Raw genomic sequence first — 22,598 nt, 5'->3', positions numbered from 1 at the left:
ACCTGTTACTAAATTCTTAAGGATTTTTTAAAAGTGCTATAAGAACTTTAATGAAAGATGTTATTTTTCTAAGAACATTTTTATTTCAGTGCTTTTTGTTTTTCTAAGATGTATTTTCATTTTGTTGCTTTGAATAGAACTTATGATATGTGGGGTTTACTTCCGAAGAAACAACTTTTCTCATTAATGTTCAGAACATTTTGCTGCAAAAAAATGTTTAACTCACAAATTCATTTTATTTCTCCAAATTCATTTTATCTGATCAATTTTAGTTCCTTTCTTGCTTCAGGCAAACTGGACTTCATTCAAATGGTTGCAGTTGATCAGCTTGCATGTATAACAATTCACCATAGTTTACAAAACCTCTCCATGGTGTCTGTCATTCTCAGGGCCCTATGTGGTCTGTGGGATTCCTGCCCTGAACTTATCTGTTTCATCCCATTAAAACCGTAAGCGTTTATAAAATTTTTCTCTGTCATCTCAGGCTGTTTCAAAATATCTATGCTGTTATTTCTCTTTTACTGCTCCAATATGTGGGTATAAACAATGCAGCAAGTATTTGAAAGTCTTACCCTCAACTTTTTAATTAAAATCCTTGATTAATGAGGTGAAAGAGATGCATGATGTTTATAATTTCCTTGCAAGTGGCAATAAATGATAACAGCATGGTATGGATAGGTGAGGATCTAAGAGGCAGGTGTTAAATCTGGCTGATGTGAAGAGATGGGAAAGACACGGAGCAAGGAGTCAGAATATAGCAAAGAATATTCAGCTAAAATAGTGAAATCTGCTCTGAGTGGAATTATTTCAGCTAAATGCAGGCATCTGGAAGCTACACATCTTTTTTAATTAAGCCTGATCCTCCATGGCTTCCTTTTCAGCCAGTGGGAAGACTGACCCACCTGCAGATGACAGGATTATTGCCTTGGAGATTCCTGTTTCCTCCCAGGGAGCTGAAAGAGGGCCTTGGGCAAGCAGCTTGTCCCCAGCCTGACTGCCTAAAAGGCTCTTGTTTTAGATCTGCTCCCTGTCTTAGGCTGGTTTCTCTTAGCAGTTTTTCCCCAATACCTGTGTGCAGGCTGGCAGTGTCCCCTCTGTTTTGTCGAGGTGTCAGCTTCCTTGCTGCTGAAAGTGTAGCTCTGACATGAACTCTGTCAGTTTGCAGCAGTGTTGCTGCTTTGGAACATTAATAATCAGGCAGTGCCTGGACTCTCTATCTCTTTCCTACCTGTAGCAGCGCCTCTACTAGACAGTCTTGTCACTGCATATCTTCTCCTCTGTCATGTCAGGTCGTGTTTGGAAATGCCTTAAAGCCTCCTTTCATAATAAAATCAGGTACTATCCAGCTATCCATTAATCTTTCAAGTAGAAAAGTGTACAAGGTCACCGAAATAATTCTGCTCTGATCTCTGGATGTATTTTTCTAGAAAAAAAATACACCCAAGAAAAAAAACCCCTATAGATTTTCCAAGTCTTTTCCTGATTCTCCCAATTAATGTAACAGAAGAAAATTGGCATGTTGTTTCAGAGCCTGTGGACATAAGGGTGGTCTGACTTCGTCCCCTCAGACACTTCTTTCTTGTAAAAAGATACAATTCTGATCTACAAAAAATTTCAAGGCCTCTGGCTGCTGTAAATTAAACCTAAACAGCACAGCTGGAAATCCCTGAGTTTTGTTGTTCAGAACGCTTTCATCACGTAAGCTCACCAGGCCTTAGAGACATCTTCAGCCTTGCGTAAAGGCTCTGGGATTTCAGAGTACACTTTTCTAGAACAGCCCTTGAGGCACACTTGGGAGGATTTAGAGAAATCTAGAGTGTCCAGTTCTTCCAGCATTCATTGCTCCAGATGAGCCCTGCTAAGAATCCCTAACCATGGAGACCCGGTAGCTGCAAAGACTCTGATCACAGCTGTCATGGTGAGGTTGCCCTGCAATTGTGAATTTGAGCAATCAACCTTAGGACTTGGTACCAAGATTTGCTTTCAAAAATACATGTGTGGGCAGCTCTCCTGTGCATATGTGGGCTGTGTGTCTTTCACAAACATAGAATCCATTTGTCCATCAGCATAGCTTCAAGTTCTCTGGAGTCACGTAGCGTCTCAGTAACTGTATTCATATATTGAGTTTGTACTTAGATGCTTTGGCTGGCAAGAAGAGCAAGCTATCACATCTCTCTTACAGCCAGCAAAAATATGGGATTCACAGTTTTCCATTACTATTTGCTTAAAAAGAACATGCATCAGAATGAACATAAAAGTTGTCTTGAACCAAAAAATAATTAGAACCACCACCTTTACAACATCAAAGTATACTCAGAACTTTCAGCTGCCAAATGACTTCCAAATTGCTGGTTGCTTGGATTAATTGTGCTTCTAATTCAAAATGATCAAATTTACAACAGCCATATATTCTCTTCCCTATTTTATAATAGGTCAGTATTTCTCTGTTAGTGTCAACTTTAAAATTACATTTCATTTTCTGAAGCCCAGGAAGTGCTTGGAAAAACAGTCTGGCTTTTCACTCACAAAACAGATCAAGTGCAGCAGCATTAGTCAGCATTTCTTTTTCAATCTGTACATAATCCCATTATATTTTAGGCAGTGCCATCAAAGCATACAATGCTGAGCAACAGGCTTACAGAGAACTGCCCTGCTGCAGTCTGTGTCAGTTCATATCTTTGCCTGGTGGTGAACCAAAGAATATCTTGGCAGAAGACTTCAATTAACCTAAAGCCTCTTGTTAAAGCATTCATCTTATTTTGCATCCCAACCTATTACTGCTGTCTTTTCAAAGAGTATTTTAAAGCCAATCCTTAACTCTGATAAGTCACAAAAAAGTTTATTTCATTCTATGAATGTGTGTATTGATTTCTGCAAAGCCTTTTTATTTTGGAATCTTCTGTCAATGCAGCTGTTTGCTTTATGAGCCATGGCAGTCTTGCCAATGTCAAGATCCTGCAACTTTTAAGTAAAAATTCCTTAAATGAAAAAGAGCAAGGCACTGTTCTGTGACACTGAGACTTAGGGGCCATATCTGTGTTACACAGACTTTGGCTTGGAGCCTGGAGCCAGGTCTTCTCCTGCTGTATGATTTTTATGTGCTATAAAGCAGGTGGAGCAGCAGTGATTCAGAGCAGTGTCTGTAATGTGGAGGGGATATAGCAGCACACAAAGTAGCTGCTTTTATGACCTGATGATGGTTTGGTCTTAGCAAGTTATGCCCAAAAGGCAGTGGAAGAGCAAGCAGGGACATTTGCAAGTTCATGGACTGTGTGGTGAAGGTTGGAGAGGACTGTGGAGAGAAGGGGGAGGCAGATCTGCTGTCACCACGTCCGTACTGCATGTCACGAGTGACCAGGTCTTTAAGAGTAAGTGATTAAGTAATTTCACTGGCTGAAATGGGCAGGCACATAGGAACCTGCCCTGGGAGCCTTGTGCAAGTGTGTTGCCTTTGTGATGCCCTTGGGCAGCTACAGCAGTGTAGCAGGACAGAGCAGTGTGCTGTTAGAGGATATTGACCCCTGCTGTGCAATCATGTTCAGCTGTTCTCTCGCTGTTGGGCAGCACAATTGATTGCATCGTTAAAATAAGTGTTCACTTTGTAACAGTGCTATATTTTCTGGGTTAGTTTTATCTGATACTACAGATAGAGTTGCAGTCAGCCTGTCTAGTCTGTGGTAGGCAGTAAAATAGGCCTATTCCACTTTCCTGTCTGCATGTTCCCAGCGACATCCTTCCTCAGAGTGTGTTTCCCCAGGTCTGCAGAATGCTGAAACGGTGATGGTGGCATGGCTGAAAATTAATCCTGTAAAAATAAAAATTGCTGGTTCAGTCAGGTGATTCAGGTACTCCTGAGGCTTGTGATTATTGGTGATGACACACAGAAAAAAGATGGGACCATGTGTCTGAGGTTTGAGGGTGAAGTTAGTGAGGAAGGAGACTTTTCCTTTTGAAAGCAAGCAGGAGACAGAAACACTAAGCCAATATACTGGAAAATTAATTTGTAATAATTCAAAAACTTACCTGGCACAAACAAAAGTAGGCCAGAGATTACTTCATACAGATCATGCTTGAGAAAAATCACAAGTTTTCCATCCAGTCAGCCAGAAGACCCACTGCAAGAAAATGTTACGGTTTAAGGAGAATTAAGCTCATAGTAAGGAAATGCAGAACTCTATAGGCCCCTGCACAAAATCTGTTTACCATTTTCTAAAACAGTAGGTGAAAAAAAGACATGTTAAATTTACTGTCACTCAACACCAATGTGTGAGAGATTGGCATTATTTCTGCCCCTCTAATGAGCACAAAGTAAGGAATTCCTACAAGAAAATAATTAACTGTGAAAAATTAAAAGTTGCAATGGTATTGTTATCAAAAAATCTCTAGACAATAACATGAAATGTGCATCTAAATGTACTGTGTTGTCTTATTATACAGTAATGTGGAGTATCTTCTTCAGAGGGGTTTTAATATTTATAGCATTAAAAAGAGTCTCCACACAGTTGTCTCTGAAGCGGTTAAACCAAGTTCATGTTAGACAACTTGCAAGATTTTCCAGTTGGATTGAATATTTGTGTTTCACTGTGTCTAGCACAACATGTGCTCTGCACACCTGAAAACAGTTTCAATTGCTTCATGTCCCAAAGGAAGGTGTCAAACAAAAGACTTTCTTCTGGAGACACTACTCTCTCATATGGAAAAGGGAGACTTTAGCTCAGCATTGACAATAACAATAGAAATTCTCTTCCTTATTATGTGGGTTCCAAATAAAATAAATTGTGTTGGATTGACCTGCAGTCATAAATTTTCCAGAAATACATTGCATCCGTTGCCAAGGACTGAGTTGACACTGGGAGCTTATTTTAAGACTCTTTTTATACTTTTTAGGATACAATGAGAAAGTGATTGAAGAAAACCAAAGAAATTGTCATTGTAGAAGCAGATTTTTTTGTGGGGGTTTTGTGTGACAAATTAATTCTGGAAATAGCAAAAAGATGAAATTTTACCTATCTGGATGTGTAAATTAGAGCACTTATCCACCTGCCCTTTACACTAGATGTAAGGAAAATCAATCTATCATGAGTTAAGTGTCTAGAATAGTCACAGCCTTTTAAAACTTAATATTCATGCCTAATGAATTATGTTTTATTTTCAGGTTTTATCTGGGGTGAAATTAAACAGATGTGGGATGGTGGACTACAGGACTACATTCACGATTGGTGGAATCTCATGGATTTTGTAATGAACTCCTTGTACTTGGCAACAATCTCCTTGAAAATCGTTGCATTTTCAAAGGTAAACTGTAAAAAAAAATCAGCAACATTTCAAAGATAAATTAAATCAGGCTTCTTCAATCTTTTATCTCTGTTTGGAGGTCCTGAGGCTTAGCAATTCAAGAGATGTATGATGTGCTCTGTGAATCTGCTGCAGCAATGACAGGAAACTAGACAAGTATAAGAGCAAACAAAATACTGGGTTTTATGATTTTTTCTCCTTGGCCTGTGAAATCTTTTTTTATTTTGTCCTGAACTGTCATACTTTTAAATTCTTGAGAAATGAAAATTATCTGTAATCTTTTATAATGCTTGCATTTTATGTTAATCTTTGACTTTTTTAGTGGGAAATTATTACCCCTAAGACAATTTTACACAACTACTGCCAAAATATGTAGTCAAAATTGGTGGGGGGAACTAAAGAGCAAGATTTTAATTTTGTTTGAAAATTTATTATAAGTAATTTGAGGCTGTGTGTTCATTTTTATGTTCTTTTCATGGACTTGTTATGAAAAGTCTTATATTTCCACTCTTTAAGTATCTTCCAGCAAAACAGCCCTTCTTTCCAAAGGCATAGAACATGTTGTGAACATTTTGTCTGTATTCCACATGAATAAATAATATGACAGAAATTCCTCATAAAATGAGATATTTTGAGCCAAAAATTATCTATAGCACAAGGAAACCACATATGAAAGGAAATATAAGGATTTCTTAGCATTTGTCATAGAGTTCTTACCACATCCAAGTAGAGATAATCCCATTTTTACTGGCCACTGGGATCAGCATTGTACTTCAGCTTTTTCAAGTTCCCCGCCACCAGCAATAATTTATAGTTGCAATAGTACTACTCTGTGTGCATGGAAGGAGAGCCCCTCCTCTGCCAAGATGCTTCTGACTGGGACAAGGAGAGAGCCATCAAGTAGCCAGTGATGACTTCCTCTCCTCAAACAGCAGCTGTTCTTGCTGCAGCCCTGCCACAGGCATAGAGGAGCTCAGGAACTCTAATTTATATCATCTTGTAGTTCCGTGTGCCAGCCGGTCAGGAGCAGGGATGAACAAAGACCCTACCCTGGTCATATGTTGACACATCAGCCTTCTTTGACGAAAGGTTTCTGACATGCTGGATCTGTGGCTGCAAACCTTTGGAAGTCTTCTCATTTGGAGAAATTTGGAGCCTGAAAGAGGAAGGTGCTCCAAAGAGTGGTAAACTGTCATTTAAAAGCTGATGAAATGCCTTTTTACACACAAAGATGCTTTATAATAAAATGACTAGAAAATAAATAGTCATTTCACTGTCCCTTGAAATAAAGCTCAGAGTTCATTTAAAATAGATGTTTCCAAAGCATTGGAGATGGCCAATTATTTACTTCAGAGTAATATTGATTAGAAGACATTATAATCCTTTCATCTCCAAAATAACTTCTGCTTACAGTAATCAGATTCCAAGGTGACAGTATCTGGGGTAATGTGCATCCATTACTCTCCAAATTAGTGTGTACGTTTTAATCATAGTGAATACAATGCTTACAAAAGCTGTGCTAGGCAACTGGAACACATGATAACCCATGCTAATAAACAGAGGAATATAAGTGTTATTTAATACCCTGCCACATTCCTTCAAATGCCTGCAACAGAGTTCTTTGCCACTATGCCAGATGAGATTGAGAGGATGCCAAATGTAACCAGTATATTTTAATGTAAAGCCTTCATTTTCTTTTCCTAAGCATTGTGAGTCAGGTTTTTCTAAGTTACAGCTCTTCTGTCTTTATTGAAGCAAATATATAAGGTCAGTTCTTAGATTTATTCTATCTTCTATGGATCAGTTCCAGCCACCCAAGAAAACGTTTTAACCAACTCCCTTGAATGAAATTATGAGCGTCTCCTGTGTGATAAATATTCCCAGAGTAAAATACAGTGTTTATTGCCCGTTTAAGGCTCTTACTGATGCAGTAGTTAAGTAGATGGATATTACCTAGAGTAGCTGATGGGGTAATGTAAAATTCACCAAAGCTTATAATTTCAGGATGAGAGACTGCTAAGATAACTCAAAGTAACTGGTTTCGTTGCCAGTGTTCAAATAAAATAAGGACATCTTATAATTTTCAATGGCCTGTGGTTTATTGTCCCTGTATCAACATGTTAGGTCTTCCTAAATTATCCAGTGTATCCATTGAAAATGCTCTCTCCTCCATAAAAATATCATAATCTATAGTACATTGTTCTATTTTTTTAAAGTACAAGATGACAGATTTTAAGCAACACATTTGTTTTTATGAAGGGTTTTTAGGTATTTTTAAGAAAAAATGGTTCCTTTCATGTTTTCTGCATATAATATATTTTGTTTTGATATGTAAGGGTGAGTGCAGTGCTAACATGTGTGCAGAATCTTCTTGCTTTCTCTTAAATATTTGTTAAACTTGAGCATTGGATCTAGTGCTGCTTGTTTCCAATTCTGCTAAAAATCACATACAATCTCATATTGCTGATAACATGCCTCAGCCTCTGATGTGAAGATCTAGTAGGGAAACAAATTCCTATTCAGGGCAAGAACTCTGAAAAGTAGCTAAAGTACATTATTTATCTAAACATTAACTGGCTTAATGACCACTGTGTCAGGTCTACTTTTTTCAGGAGTAAATAAGATTGTATATCTCTCCTGCCACTAGTTCTGCAGAAACTAACACATTGTTACATGTTTGCATTGTAAAATTGTTTTGATTGGTATTTTATCAGATTCACAGACTAAATGTCCATTTACACAGGCAGATTAACACCTCTCCACCCCTGAGAAATTATGGACCTTATTCCTCAGTGTAATTACAATTCTAAAGCTCTCTGCTAGGCCACCCTGCCCCCTTCCTACTGCTGCTTGAAATTCCACATAATGAATGCAAAGATTGCCACATACATTTTAAAATAGGAAGAGTTCACATTTACATATGACTTTTCAGGAGTATTTAAAGTACTTTTCCTGAAATGAATATTATGTAATTTGTCTCTTTGTGGCCAGAAACAAGAGGGTCATCTTAGACTGAGGTCCAACAGCCCATTAAACGTTCAAGTAGCCTGATAAACATGTCTCTTTGATCTCTTGTGGTGCTTCCAAGAGATCAAGAGTTCATGCCTTTTGCTTTAATGGGAAAACAGTGATCATCCAGCAGTTTTTTCTCACAAATGGTTCAGATATTGAATTTGCATTTTAGTTCCTTTGACTAAGGATCAGGGATTATTACCTTGTATTCCCTGGCTGACACTGCAAAAGCATCATATATTTACCTTGAAACTCTACTGTTTATGTGCTGCTCAATTTGTTTTCTGCTCTTCTTAATTTTCCATTGATGTGCCATGTAAATTTCCTTCAACCACAGAGCGAATAATGGGTTTTATTTAATCAAATTAAGTGGTGGTTGGCTTTGCTGTATGTCAAAAGGTTGTGTTTGCATTTCCAGGGGGGTTAGAAATTCATCAGGGTCACCAAATAGAGGACTGCAGAGTATCAACATCATGAATTACAGCAAACTCAGTGTTGCAATATTTTCTCTTACCATTTTCCACTCTTTAGAACAATATTAATTTATTTATCCTGTGTAGAACAGAAGAACTTCAACAGACATGAGTGAGAAAAAAAATACTTCAATTCTATGTGGTTTGACTCTAGGATACATTTTTTTTCTTTTTCACTGTCCCTGGTTTTAGTATACCTAGTCTTTTTGCTGTTCTTCTGTATTTTTCTTTACAGATGAAAGCTGCTTTGTTCTGTAGGGGTTTTTTTGCAATATTTCTAGATTCCTTTTCAGCATCCTCTGCTCTGGTTAGTGTATTCAATAGGGGTTTGTTCTTAGAGACCTCTTATACTCATTATTTTCTTTATATTGTTTGCTGTCTTCTTGCAGTTAGTATATTTCACAGACAATTTCCAAACTTATCTCTCAGGCCTTCACCCTTCTCACTTTTTTCTGCCAAGTATTTACAGTCTTTTAAATTATGTTTCTTCAACACTGAAATAACAGCCATCACTCTCCACTTATGACAGTGACACCTCTTGAATTCTATCCAAACATGCAGGAAGCACTTGGGCCCAGAAAAGGAAGAGTCAGTTACATTGAAACATCACAGCTGTGCCTTTGATTTCCCTTTTACAAATTAAAGGTCATTTGATCTTTTCTGAATGTTCAAACAAATCAGTTTTGTGTCTTTACCCAGGACATCATAGACAAGGTCCCTTTTTCCTTACCTTTCTGCTTAACATCATTTCTTTTAGAAAATGTGACATTGGACACATCTTGCCAGACTACAGCAAAAGATAGTCTATCCCCTTCCCCAACAATCAATGAGGGGAAAATGAGAAACTTAAAGAGCAACTCACCTATGCGGGGTATTTGCTTTCCCACTACTCTAGAAATGCTCATTTCTCTTTGCTGACTGTAAGAGTAGATGCTAGAGTGCAGATATGGCTATCCACACCTGACTTGTTAAACTTGATTCTTCTTGTCTTGGTTTATCATGTGCTATACTTGCTCAGTGTCCTGTAGTTCCATGTGTTTCTCTGAAGGGTATTTTCTTCAATTTCTCCCAACTCCCTCACACCTCTAATTTCCCTCTAATTACCTGCCCAAGTAGTAGCAGGTAGAATCTGCCACTACTTCCCCACACCTAAAATATGTCTGCAGTTTGATGCTTTTGATTCTCTACCAAAAACTCCATCTCTTCCCAGTTTCTTGAATGTTCTTCACATTTCTCCATGACTGTATTTTACTTTATTGCCCCAAGACAGCTTGTGTACTTTTCCCTAATCTGAGTATCTACTGCACTGTCCAGCACCAACCTTTGCTTGTACAGACAATTATTCCTAGTTTTTTAAAAGGTTCAGGTTTTCATCTGTGAGGGTTTTAACATGCCATGAGAATTTGCAGTAATGTGCTGTAAAATATTATTCAAAGAAAGCCATTATAGGAATCATGCTGAGGAATTTTCATCTCTCTTCTCAAACACACTGAAAATAATTTATTCTGCTTGTTATTCTTGTTTTATCTCTTAGGTGTTGTCCCCAGTAACTAAATTCTATTTTCTACTGCCTATTTTTTATCACTGAACTTGAATCAATCGGAACTGTATTAAAGAGCCATAGTGAATGGGATAGATGAGCATAATCATTAGGGAGGGGATAGTCTAATGAAGAGAATACTGATCTATGATTCTAGCATAGAAATTTAGGTCTGGATTTAATTCATTGCACTGTAGAGAAAAAATGTCACAGGTGAACAAAATGTAAGGCTGAGTAATTCTTAGTTCTTTAATGGGCTATTTTTCAGTTTTTCAGTTCTCATCCCCAAATTCAAAAACAAAGCTGCTATGGCTGCTTGTATATGAGTAAATGGCATTGTGCCAGGGATTGCTGTCAGGCACTGGGACAGTTTCACATGCAACACCAGTTGGTTAGAGAAACCCTGGTGTGGGGCCTGTGCCAACTGGTAGTGTCCAAAGCAATGCCCAGTTCCCCTTCACAGTTTGGATTGTAGAATCACAGACTCATAGGATGAAATGGGTTGGAAAGGACCTTTAAAGGTCATGTAGTCCAGTGCCTCTGCAATAAGCACAGGCATCTCCAACTGGATCAGGCAACTCAGAGCTTCATCCAGCCTGACCTTGAATGTTTCCAGGAATGGGTTATCTACCACTTCTCTGGGCAACCTGTTCCAGTGTTTCACCACCCTCACCATAAAAAATTTCTTCCATATATCTAGTCCAAATCTGCCCTTTTTCAGTTTAAAACCATTAAGCTCATTGCTATTACTACAGGCCCTTTTAAAAAGTCTATCTCCATCTTTGCTATGACGTCCTTTTAGGTACTGGAAGGCCACAAGATCTCCCCAAAGTCACCTTTTCTCCACACTGAACACCCACTACTCTCTCAGCCTTTCCTCAGAAGAGAGGTGCTCCAGCTCTGTGACCATTTTCACTGTATGCCTCTGGACCAGCTCCAACAGTCCATGTCTTTCCTGTACAGAGGATGCTGCAGTTGGATACAGCACTCTGGGTGCCATCTCACCAGAGTGGAGTAGAGGGACAGAAACCCCTCCCTTGGCCTTCTGGCCCCACTTCTTGTATAGCCCAGGATATGGTTGGATTTCTGGGCTGTGAGCACTCATCTACCAGCACCTCAACTCCATCTCCTCCAAATCCTTTCACTCCCCAGACCGTCTTGATACTGGGAGCTGCCCTGATCCAGGTGCAGTGCCTTTCATTTGATCATGTTAAACCCCATGGTGTTCCCATGGGGCCACTTCTTGAGCTTGTCCCAGTCTGTCTGGATGGCATCCTGTCCTCCAGGCATGTCAACCACACCACTCAGCTTGGTCTCTCTGTAGACATGCTGAATGTGCACTCAATCTCTTGGTCTATGTCATTAATGAAGATGTTCAACAGTCCCAGTCTCGGTACAGATCCCTGAGGGATGCTTCTTGTCACTGACATCCATTTGAACGTCAAGATGTTGATCATCTCTCTGTGGATGCACTCATCCAGCCAGTTCTTTATCCACTGAACAGCCCACCTATCAAATCCATCTCTCACTAGTTAAGAAAGAAGATTGTTGCAAGGGACCTTGTCAAAAGCCTTACACAAGTCCAGACAAATGACATCTGCAACCCTTCCCTTGTCCACTGATGTAGTCACTCCATCATGGAGCACCACTTGGTTGGTCAGGAAGGACTTCCCCTTGGTGAAACTGTGCTGGTGCTTTAAATTGTGTCCCTGTCCTCCATGTGCCTTAGCACAGCTTCTAGGAGGATCTGCTCCATGCCCTTTCCAAGCACAGAGGGGAGGCTGAAAGGTTGGCTGTTCCCAAAGTTTTAATTTCTCCCCTTTTTTAAAAATGGGTGCAATGTTTTCCTCTTTCCAGTCTGGGAACTTCACCTGACTGACAAAACTTTTCAAATATGATGGAGAGTGACTTGGAAACTACATCAGCCAGTTTCTGTAGGATTCTGGGATGCGTCTGATCAGATTCTACACACTTAACATATGTTACTCGGGTGTTTCTGAACCACTCTGACAGTGATCACTTTCTTTGTAGGGTGAGTGTGGTGAAATGCTGTGATGCCTGTTTATGTTGTGTCATCTGGCCCCAGTGACACATGGAGTCCCTTTCCTTACTGCTCAGGGCATGCCCAGCAGCTCTGAAGGTGCATGTGCATGGTCTAGAATAGGTAAATACAGATAACACCATAGTCCCCCTTTGAAATCTGCTTTATATTATATTATCCCCTTTTTAGAGGGCTTCCTAGCATAGATTCTCTCATCTGATATGTTCTATAAAACAGATTAATGAGTTCAAATAAATAATAATGAGTCTGCTATAGTAGTTAATCTTCAGTTCAAATTTCTTTCATCTTCAAGAATATTTTTCTTTGGTAGAGCATGAACAGAAGTCACACTTTCAAGGGTCAGACTCTTTGATAATAAGACACATAAGCAGTTTGCCATGGTTCATTAATAAACATCTTTTTCATCATTGGTCCAGTATTAGTGATTAATTGATATACTTACTTGGTGATTGAATGTTTTCTTCCTACTTGCCAGAGCTTTTGTGGGTTTCTATCCATCACTGTCAGCCCTGCACTTTCCTTCAAAGAAATAATTTACCTGCTTGTACAGCTGGAAATTTCTACAATTCTAAAAAGCAAGGTGCTCAAAACTGTTCCTTTTGCAGTGTCAGAATTTTTAAACTGTGAAAATTTTCGCTACTGTGAAAATTTATTGTGATATCTGCAAATTAATTGAGCAGCTTATAAAGAAACTGACATGCTTGTTTATGCATCAAAATAGAGGAGTAATTTCTTGCCTTCTGCTTGTTTTCAGTACAGTGGGTTAGTTCCACGGGAGAGCTGGGACATGTGGCACCCAACCCTGGTGGCTGAGGCCCTGTTTGCAATTGCAAACATCTTCAGCTCCCTGCGCTTGATCTCATTATTCACTGCAAATTCTCACCTGGGACCTCTGCAGATATCTCTAGGAAGAATGTTGCTGGACATTTTGAAGTTTCTCTTCATATACTGCCTTGTGCTGCTCGCTTTTGCAAATGGATTGAACCAGCTGTACTTCTACTATGAGACAAATGAACCTGGCAACTGCAAAGGAATACGATGTGAAAAGCAGAATAATGCATTCTCAACGTAAGTAGCTATTTACTTCTATCCTCCTCCTCCCCCAAATATTTTAATGACTTAGATGCCGTCTACAGAAAAGAACCTCTGTTTTTTGTTGGTATTACAGTGGTGTCCTGACAAACACATCTAATATTACCCTAATAATAATAAAAAAAACAACATTTCGTTACTAATAATTTTCTCCTCATACCACAGTGAAGTCTCTACAATTCAAGATATCTCAAAAGATATGAGGTAAAATAGAGATAAGAGGAAGATAAATGAGATCAGAAGTTGCATAAAGTCACCATTTCAGACCTTGCTCATCCAGGCAGCTGTCACTATGCATTTCTTCCATGTCTACTTGTGGGCATTAAATAAGTCTGGTGTTCTAAAACCTGAAGATTCCTTCCAAATGTGATAGGCTGTAAAAAAAACATGCAGTCCCAGATTCTACTGACTCTACTCCAAACAATCAAATTTCTAATTTCTATTAAAAACTGTTTCTTTTTCTTTCACTTGAAAATCAATTTTGCTTCATTGTAGTTTTTAGTTCATCTACAGAACCAAAACACTGCCAAATTAACACTAATTCTCTTGTCTTTCACCTTTCAACCTACATCAAACTACTGCTATAAATATCTAAATAACTATTAACTTCTGTGTATCTAGGCTTTTTTAAAAAATATATTTATTATCAATGGCTTCCTTCTTAGAGAAAATAACTTTATAAAAATAGCAGCCTTTATATCATCTTAATCAAGTAATTTTCCTCAGGCACAGCCTATTTATGTTTTATATTAATAACACTTATGCAGGTCTAACCTTTATGTGATCTGAACAGAAAAGCACACAGAAATTTTTCAGAGCTCAGCATTGAGGGAAGCAATATTCATCTGGGAAACAGCGAGGAGTACTGGGACTAGTGTCAGAAGGTAGATGTCATGTCAAAATTTGATGCTTTATGTGCTCCATACTTTCAAGGAGCAATCTAACCAGGACCATTCTTATGACACTACAGCGTAGCTGAACACAGAACAAAAAAGGGAAATTTTCGATGTATCTAGCTGCAGAGGATTATTTTTTTTTAAAGTTCATCATTGTGACTAGCTTCCTAGATGTTGTACAAACTTCTCTAAGGGAATATGATTTGCTTTAAATATAAAACCACAAATTTCTTTTGAGAGCAGCATGATTTTTTTTGTGTTTCCCTTCTTTATAAAACAAAACCTATGCTAATGATAATAATGCCTTTCTAATTATTCAACTCTTTTTATCTCAGTTGCTCTCAACAAATCAGAATTGCATAATGTGAGGATACCATACTTCTTTCAACAGCCTGGCGAGACACAATAATTACTTTTAAAATCATACTTGAATTATTTTGGATCCTTATTCTACCCCTTATAGTTAAAGCAAAGGGTCAAAAGAAGGTGTCCAACATGACATCTCTGAAACTATATTTATCTCTCTGTAGTTTGAACAAAATCAGCCCTTTGCTTGCAAGCTTATTTATAGACTCTGTATTGTATGTCTAGAGGCCCAGATTTGAAAGACTAGGCCATTGTTTCACTAGTTAGCTGTTCCCTCTATGTTGGCTATATTATGATAAATGTCATTCATCTCAGTCAAGTCAAGAACTTTTGTGTGTTTTGGGAGAAATTGAACAACCTGAGAACTAAATGTGTAGTTATTATACAGCTATTCCTTCTGGGTTTTGTTTTTCAGGTTATTTGAAACGCTGCAGTCATTATTCTGGTCTATATTTGGACTCATCAATCTCTATGTGACCAATGTGAAAGCAAGGCATGAATTCACTGAATTTGTTGGGGCCACCATGTTTGGTACCTATAATGTAATATCTCTGGTTGTTCTACTCAACATGCTAATAGCCATGATGAATAACTCTTACCAACTCATTGCTGTAAGTTGTTTCTTATTTTAGATAATTTCTGATTATACCCTCTCTCGGTTCCTACATTCAATTTTTCTGGCAGTAAAACACTTCACAGGCAGGACATTGGGACAAATATTGCAATTGGATCTGATTCTTTTGCACTGTTCTGGAATGACAGGAAACCAGACCCAAGCTGGACTGGTTAAAGTGAAATTTCCCCTCAACAACAAATGGGGAAGAGGTGAAGAAACCAGCTCTTGGGTTGAGAAGGCTGTCCTGATGTTTCTGGCAGGTGATGTCGGCTATAGCCCTGCCCAAGCTGCACTGTGCAGGACTTCTTCTTAGAAAAAGACTGCCCAGGATTGTTCTGTTGCTGCTTCATTTTTAATACATTATATTTATTAGCATTTGAAAGACTGCTATTTTATTTTTTTATCTGACACGGACATACAGTTAACAGAATGTTCCAAGGACACTAGCTATTCAAACTAAAGGTCATGTCTTCTCATTCAACTTCCTTTGAGAAAGCAGGGCTTTCTCAGTCCTGCTTCCTCCTTCAATGAAAACTGTCTTTGTCATTACCAGAGCAATTGGCATAGTTTTATTTCTAAAGTGTCTATTAAGGAGACTAAGAAAAAAAACCACTGATTCATCATATCATAATTCAAATATGGTCATGCAGAAGGCAAACAAAAGAAAGCTTCACAGTCTTAAGATTATAAATATGCCTTTTTTTCCAATCTGGAAATTACAAGTGTTTCCACGAAAGAAAAACTGACCACCTGTGTTTGTATAACTTTAGTTGTCAGAGTTTAGTGAACCAGATCACTAAACATAGGACCACTCACTAAAACTTAGTGCTTACTTTTCTTGCTACAAGTTGTAAACTGTTGCTTTTGTTACGGTATGACCAGGACTAGACCTGTAGCTGAGGTTCTTGGCTATCCAAATCTAACATTAGTGATCTAAACTTCTTGTTCAGCTGCTAGGATTTAGACATCTTTCCATGGCCTTTAGCTTTCATTTTCCCAAAAATTTCAGGATTTTACAATGTTATATAGGTTCCAAAATAAATGAAATTTCAAATAAAGTTAAAAACCCACCCCCCAAACCTATTCCAAACATTGAATTCTGAAGTAGTAAGAAAAAGAAGATACTTGACTCAATAGTTTTAGTAGCCTCATGATTTGTTGGATAACCTGTTTGGGAATTTTGGGGACTGGTAATTTCTAAGAAAATGCATGAGCCTTGCTGAACTGTTGCAGCAGCTGCAGAGCAGCATAATTAGACTGATCTCTGCAGAATAATGGTGAACTGCTATTACAACAAACTGCTTCTTCCAGAAATGTAGTATTTCTCTGCTTGTAATTACCTTTTCTTTTTGAGAGACTTTCAATAATTTAACAGATTGTAACAGGGAAAGAAGTGCTTACAAGTAGATACATACTTTACATATCGAACATCTTACTGAGGTAACGCAGGTTAGCTTTGCTTTGTGTTAAAGATGTACTGTCAAAAGATGGCAGTATTTTAAAAAGACAATTCATTAGGATTTCAATTGTTCTTGCTTTAGTTTTTTCAGATTTTTTATGGGTTTAGTTCACCTCCTTAATTACAGCAATATCTATGTCGATGATGTGTTTCTTGTGTTCAGGATCATGCAGACATTGAGTGGAAGTTTGCTCGAACAAAACTCTGGATGAGTTATTTTGAAGAAGGAGGAACTCTGCCCACTCCTTTTAATGTCATACCAAGCCCAAAGTCTTTGTGGTATCTGATCAAATGGTTATGGAGACACCTTTGCAAGAAAAAAATTAGAAGAAAGCCTGAAAGTTTTGGAACAATAGGGGTAAGTTGTGTGGTTTACTCTGCCTGTAGTCCTCCTCTTTGCTATATAGATGACTTTTTCTCAGCTTTACAGAGTGTCTGACCTGTCAAGTAATGTGCATATGAGTTGGACAATTATTCTAGCAGAGAATGTTTACTTTTTACATTCATGTCAATGTATTTGAAGAGAAAGCATCATCATATCCCTGTATAATAAATTGTGAGCCATGACTGTGCTTAATTTACAGATAGTTCAAGAAAGATTAAGAGCAATAAAAAATAGAAGAGATCAAATGTCTATACTTGTCTGTCAGTGTCAGAATTGTTGGTTGCTAATCCCTAGCTCAAGTTTCACAGGTCAGGGATAATTGAATACCATGAACCAGAGACTTATGTATGAAGTATTCATCATGGGATATTCTCTGTGTCTCTGTCTCTCTACATGGAATGAAATGAGTTTGCCATAAAAGTATTTTTACCAAAAGCTGTTCCCATTAAAAAAAAATTTCAAAGGTGACAGCATTTACTTGGACTTGTTTTCTTGAATTTAAAGGTAGAGCTATTTTAGAATCCCATTCTGAAATCATACCATATTCTGATACTGCTGATTAGCAGTGACATTTCTAGGGAAAAAAAAAAAAAAAAAGAGGGGAAAGACACACAAGGCGACCAAGAATAGTTCTGCACCTGGGTTCAGCAGATGCCTGTGTAATATCTCAGCTACTTACTTTCTCTGGTAGATGCAGTTGGTAAAGCAGATTTGAACTTTTCCCCCTTAACTTCATCTACTTGAGATACCTCTGTCAGTGACACACTTTTTCCATAATGTCACCGCAAATATTCAGGCAACATCCTAACTCACCAACAGCTAATTCTCTCTAGTTAGGTTTCTTCATTTCCCATGAGCGAATCAGTACCTCAGTAACTAGGCTGAATTTAGCCAGCTCCAGCATGAAGAATACTGTTTGGGATGAGATGTGGATAATGGCATTTTCTTTATACCATAGTGATTTGATGAATATCAATGTTTCAAGTCTGTCAGAACTCAGATAGCCAAGCATTAAGTGGGAATATGGGAGACAAATGTGGGTAAGGGGGAAAAGAAAGGGGTGTGGTCCTTGTGCTATTGATTCTTATGAAAAAATTCCATCCATTTCAAAGAAGTATGATACAATTATTTGATGGACCGTTTCTATATCAACCATTTCTTTGTATTTCTTCCTTATTTCTTGATAAGTGAATAATAAGTTTTTCCTACCTATTCTGCTGTCATATCCTGAAATGCAGTTTAATCTCTAGAAGTACTTGGAGGAACAAGTTCATATGCATGTACAGATATATGGTAAAGAGGAAAAGTAACATATAAAACCAATTCAGAATTACTATGCTGATAAATTGATTTCGTCCTCTTTGTAGAAAGTTTCAAATCAGGCTTATTGCAATATACTGTTGGCCAGTATCTAAATTGTGAAAGCAAAACTGTTTCATTTTGATGTCATACTTGTACATATAAGAAAGAAACAGCCAGGAAAAGATCTAATGAACATGAGGGTGATATTGAATCAAACCAGTAATGGATGACAAGAAGCACACTGAAAAAAAATTTAAGTTAAGAAAGACTAACAATGATTCATATAGAAATTCTAAAGAGAACATTAACTAACATGCATGGTGAATAATCTTAAGAGTAAAACATCTCTGTGTAATATAGGAAGTGAAAAAAGTAAATGCAGAGACCAACAGAAGGAGAAACTATGAGATGTTGTTAGAAAGAAAAAGTCAAGAGAGAGAGTGATGTGTGTGGGAGAGTGGGCAATGCTTCTAGGCATTTGTTAAACATTTGGTAGGGATGATTAGCTAGTGTAAACTGAGAGAATGATATTAAAATTAATGGTATGATGCCAGTGTATATTTCTGTTTGACTGAGACAGAGACAGAAAAACCTTATACAGCCCAGCTAAACTTTTAGGACAATATTTCTTGTCAGACCTTCCATCGGGGATAAGGAAATTTTTTTTTTTTTTCTTACCCTCTCAAACTGCAGATTTGGGAGTAAACTCATTCCTGGACAAGTGGAATAATAAAGATACAGGGTGCTCCCAACTCTATGCTGAATGGCATGATGAGGAAGAGGATTCAGAAAGATCATGTCTACTTCCTGCACCTACCTCCTGCTAGGGTACATAAATACCACCTTCAATAAACCCACATCTTAGATTTGGGAAAACTGCTACAGCAAAGGGTCAAAGGGTAGGGAGTCTATGCAGGGAGTCTTGAGAATTTTTCCAAATATTTGGAAAAATATATTTCCAAAAGACACATTTCCAAAGAATTTTCTTTTAGTTTTTAAGTTAAAATCCCCCAAAATCTCTAAACATCAGAGCTTTTAATTAATATATTTCAGTTTCAAATAAGCTTTTGTTGGGAAAGACTTCTCAGCTTCAGGATGAAATTTCTGTTTGAAGAAAGGAGCAGCATTTAAAACAAATATCTTGGGTTGAGGAGACCCAGATTTGCTTCTATTCTCCGGTGGATATCTAATTATTTACCCCAAGCATAAAAGCTATGACAACAGAAATTTCCTTCTCAAGATCTTTAAGATACTACAGGGGCTAAGGTGCTCTCTTGGGAGAAGAGAAGGAACTGAACAAAGCTGCCTTATGATTTGAATGTGAACCACTAATTACTGATCTGTTTGGGATGGAAGACATCTATGAGGGAGAGATGTGGGACATTTTTAGTTGATTCCTGTATTTTTTTTTTTATTATTTGAAAGTGGAATCCCTAAAGCACGTGGGACAGTAGGGCCATATACATCACTGGTTTCCCCTGCAGAATAGACATTCTTAGTTGAATCTTAGATTCTTAGTTGAACTATTCTTAGTTGAATTAGAGCTGAAACCCCTCTGAAGCAGAGAGCTTCCCAGCAGAGCCATCATGGCAACCACACTTCCAGCTCCCTGAAAGAAGTGAGTGGCTGTGGCTGACCAGGCAGATTCAGTCCACCATAGGGGCATCTCATAAAACTACAAAGTTTTTCAGCTAATTCCTCGGCGTAACACAAGCCCCATTAGTTTTATGTAAATTTGGAACATTTTGCAACTTCCAGACCCAGTTATTCACCCAAGCTCCAAAATGGAGTATGATATATGCATATGCACTCTGTGGTCTTATTTCCACATTGGATAGGTGCAAACCACCAGATAGGTGCTGTTAACCGGACATCCTCCAAGAGGTTAAATCACCCGTCAACAAATGGGGACACCAGAGTGATCTCATCGTTTGTCCTGAGGGAGAGCCCTTCTTTCTGGTTCTGACAAACTTCCCATACCCACAGCTCGGCCTTGATTTCCCAGAACTTTTTCAATTGTCCCAACAAGCTACAACACAAATTAAATTTAGGACCTCTATGCCCTTTCAGCCAAAAGTTAATGAAGAGTTTTCTTTGCCTTTTGTTCAAGGATCTCAGAGGACTTCAGCTCAGTTGTATCTGCTCTGTAATAACTTTGGCCTCTGAGCTACAAGATAAGCTTTGTTGAGATCTACTCCTTTTCACTGAGTCCTGCATTATAATTTCTGTCTCCTTCTCTACAACCAAGTCTGGAAGAGTAAAAAAATGCTATAACATGATTTTCTTATATTTGCTATATGGATGGATGGATGCCACATTGTCTGTAAGGCAGAGCTCAGATTTCAAAACATTTCTGTTCTGAAATCTCTAAATGTTAACTTTCCTATTAGGAAGCACTAATCAGCAGTGACGTACTATGGTGTTTTCCAGTAGAAAAAGCAATAATGTTCATCCAAAGAGTGAGTCATTGCTAGAGGATACAAAATAGATAATAGACAGAAAGGAGCTGGCAAGGATTATGCATGATCTCTGCAAAAAGTCCTCAATAACAAAAAGCCAGGAATCGTGAACTAGGACTGAGTCAAGGATCAAATTAAATGTATCAAGAATCCACTGTAAAACTTATATATGTTTACAGTTGAGAGTTCAGTATATGCAGGCAGAATGTGTAAAGAAAGGGTTGAGGGTCAGGACAGTTTACAGCTCACATTGTAGTGAAATAATTTATCTGGCCCATAGGAAGAAGAGAAATGCCACTAAAAATAAGCAGGACATGGTTGCTTGGGAGGATCGTCTACATTGCTGTTTATGACATAACTATCATGGGCAAGAATACGGTCTGTGGCATTGTGAGGTGCTTCTGAAAAAAAGGCAATTAATTTGCTTCTCCTTGGATGTCAGTTCTGTGGTTCTTCTGTCCTTTGTTGTGGAGGGACAGCTGAAGCAGTGGGTGGTGAAGTCAGGGGGAGGTTTTTCAAGGGAGAGGCTTTTTCTCCAAAGCAGCACAGTGCCCAGCCATGCTGATGGCAGCTTCTGTAGGCACAGCTTCAGCTGAAGGAAGGCCAGGGAGGTACATGTGATTTACTGATATTTCAGCTCCGCTGTGAATCAGACAGAGCTCCTCTACCACTCAGAGTTCAGCATATTTTTTTATTCTATCATTTTGACATATCCCAGGTATGCAGCATTTTCTTCAGCTATTGTCAGTTATCTCCTACACTTAAAATTCTGAAATAAGTGCATGCTTGTGTGCTGCTTTTCACATATATCTATATCATCTATATCTATATCTGAATCAGTTCTATTAATTTTGTTAGCTTACCTTTGCAAAAGCCAGATTGGTAATATAATTCTATTAATTAGGCTGAGGTTTTCCTGACTGCACAAGGCTTATGGCTTATGGCTGATGCTGTTGGCCATCTGTATTTCAGAAAAAAAAGATATATAGGAAAAGAAATCCTAGTCCCACCAGAACAAACAGTACTGCTTTCCTCAAATTACTTTCTACTTTACATCTGATCAGTCACCAAAAAGTGTTTCATCTATAATTTTAAGTATTTCAGAAATGAAAATTGAGATTGGCCAGGATTGCCAGAGATAGCTTCAGTAATTTTTTTTTTGCATTTGATGTTTAGATAAACAGTTGCCTCTTTTCTAGCTATACAGAATTTTATGCCATTTTCTGAGCAACCTACACAATTTTATTATCATTTGTCACAGAAAATCTCCTTTTCCCTTCTTCTATTCTTTTTTCACCTAGTGGAAAATGATGCAATTTCTAAGTCAGTGTAAGAATTTTGTATTTTCTCTGTAATGTCTGTTATTGAAAGTTGAGCAAAGAAATAATGCCTTCCATCTGGTGTGGAAATCAATAATCTGGAGTGTTTCTTGTATAGCCAAGAATCATTTCATGGAGAATCTTCTCTATCAACACAGATAAGTTCTAATCCTTTAAAGGTGATGCTTCTAGTCAAGATGAGGAATATATCCCACAGCTTCAGACAATATTTCCATTTTCTTTATCATTTAGCAGTTTAAGGTCAAGTGCAGGCATTGGATTTGTATTCCTGCATTGTAAAATATATTTTAATAAAACACAT

The 22,598-nt window shown here is 38.0% G+C and overlaps 1 protein-coding gene across 6 annotated transcripts in view; it reads left to right on the top strand.

The window, feature by feature from the left end:
- Positions 1–22,598, top strand: part of TRPC4 (transient receptor potential cation channel subfamily C member 4) — a 134,220-nt gene that overhangs the window by 103,078 nt on the left and 8,544 nt on the right. For all 6 annotated transcript variants that reach the window (XM_026790634.2, XM_026790633.2, XM_074535375.1 and 3 more), the window contains 4 exons: positions 5,156–5,295; positions 13,137–13,450; positions 15,152–15,347; positions 16,975–17,169. In XM_026790634.2, the coding sequence (XP_026646435.1) occupies positions 5,182–5,295; positions 13,137–13,450; positions 15,152–15,347; positions 16,975–17,169 (819 nt within the window). In that variant the 5' untranslated portion in view covers positions 5,156–5,181. The remainder of the gene's footprint in view (positions 1–5,155; positions 5,296–13,136; positions 13,451–15,151; positions 15,348–16,974; positions 17,170–22,598) is intronic.

Source organism: Zonotrichia albicollis, chromosome 2, assembly GCF_047830755.1.
Source record: "Zonotrichia albicollis isolate bZonAlb1 chromosome 2, bZonAlb1.hap1, whole genome shotgun sequence".
In the NCBI taxonomy this organism is placed as follows: Eukaryota; Metazoa; Chordata; class Aves; order Passeriformes; family Passerellidae; genus Zonotrichia; species Zonotrichia albicollis.
Note: the sequence above shows the minus strand (reverse complement) of the source record. Positions and strands in the feature narration are given on the sequence as shown.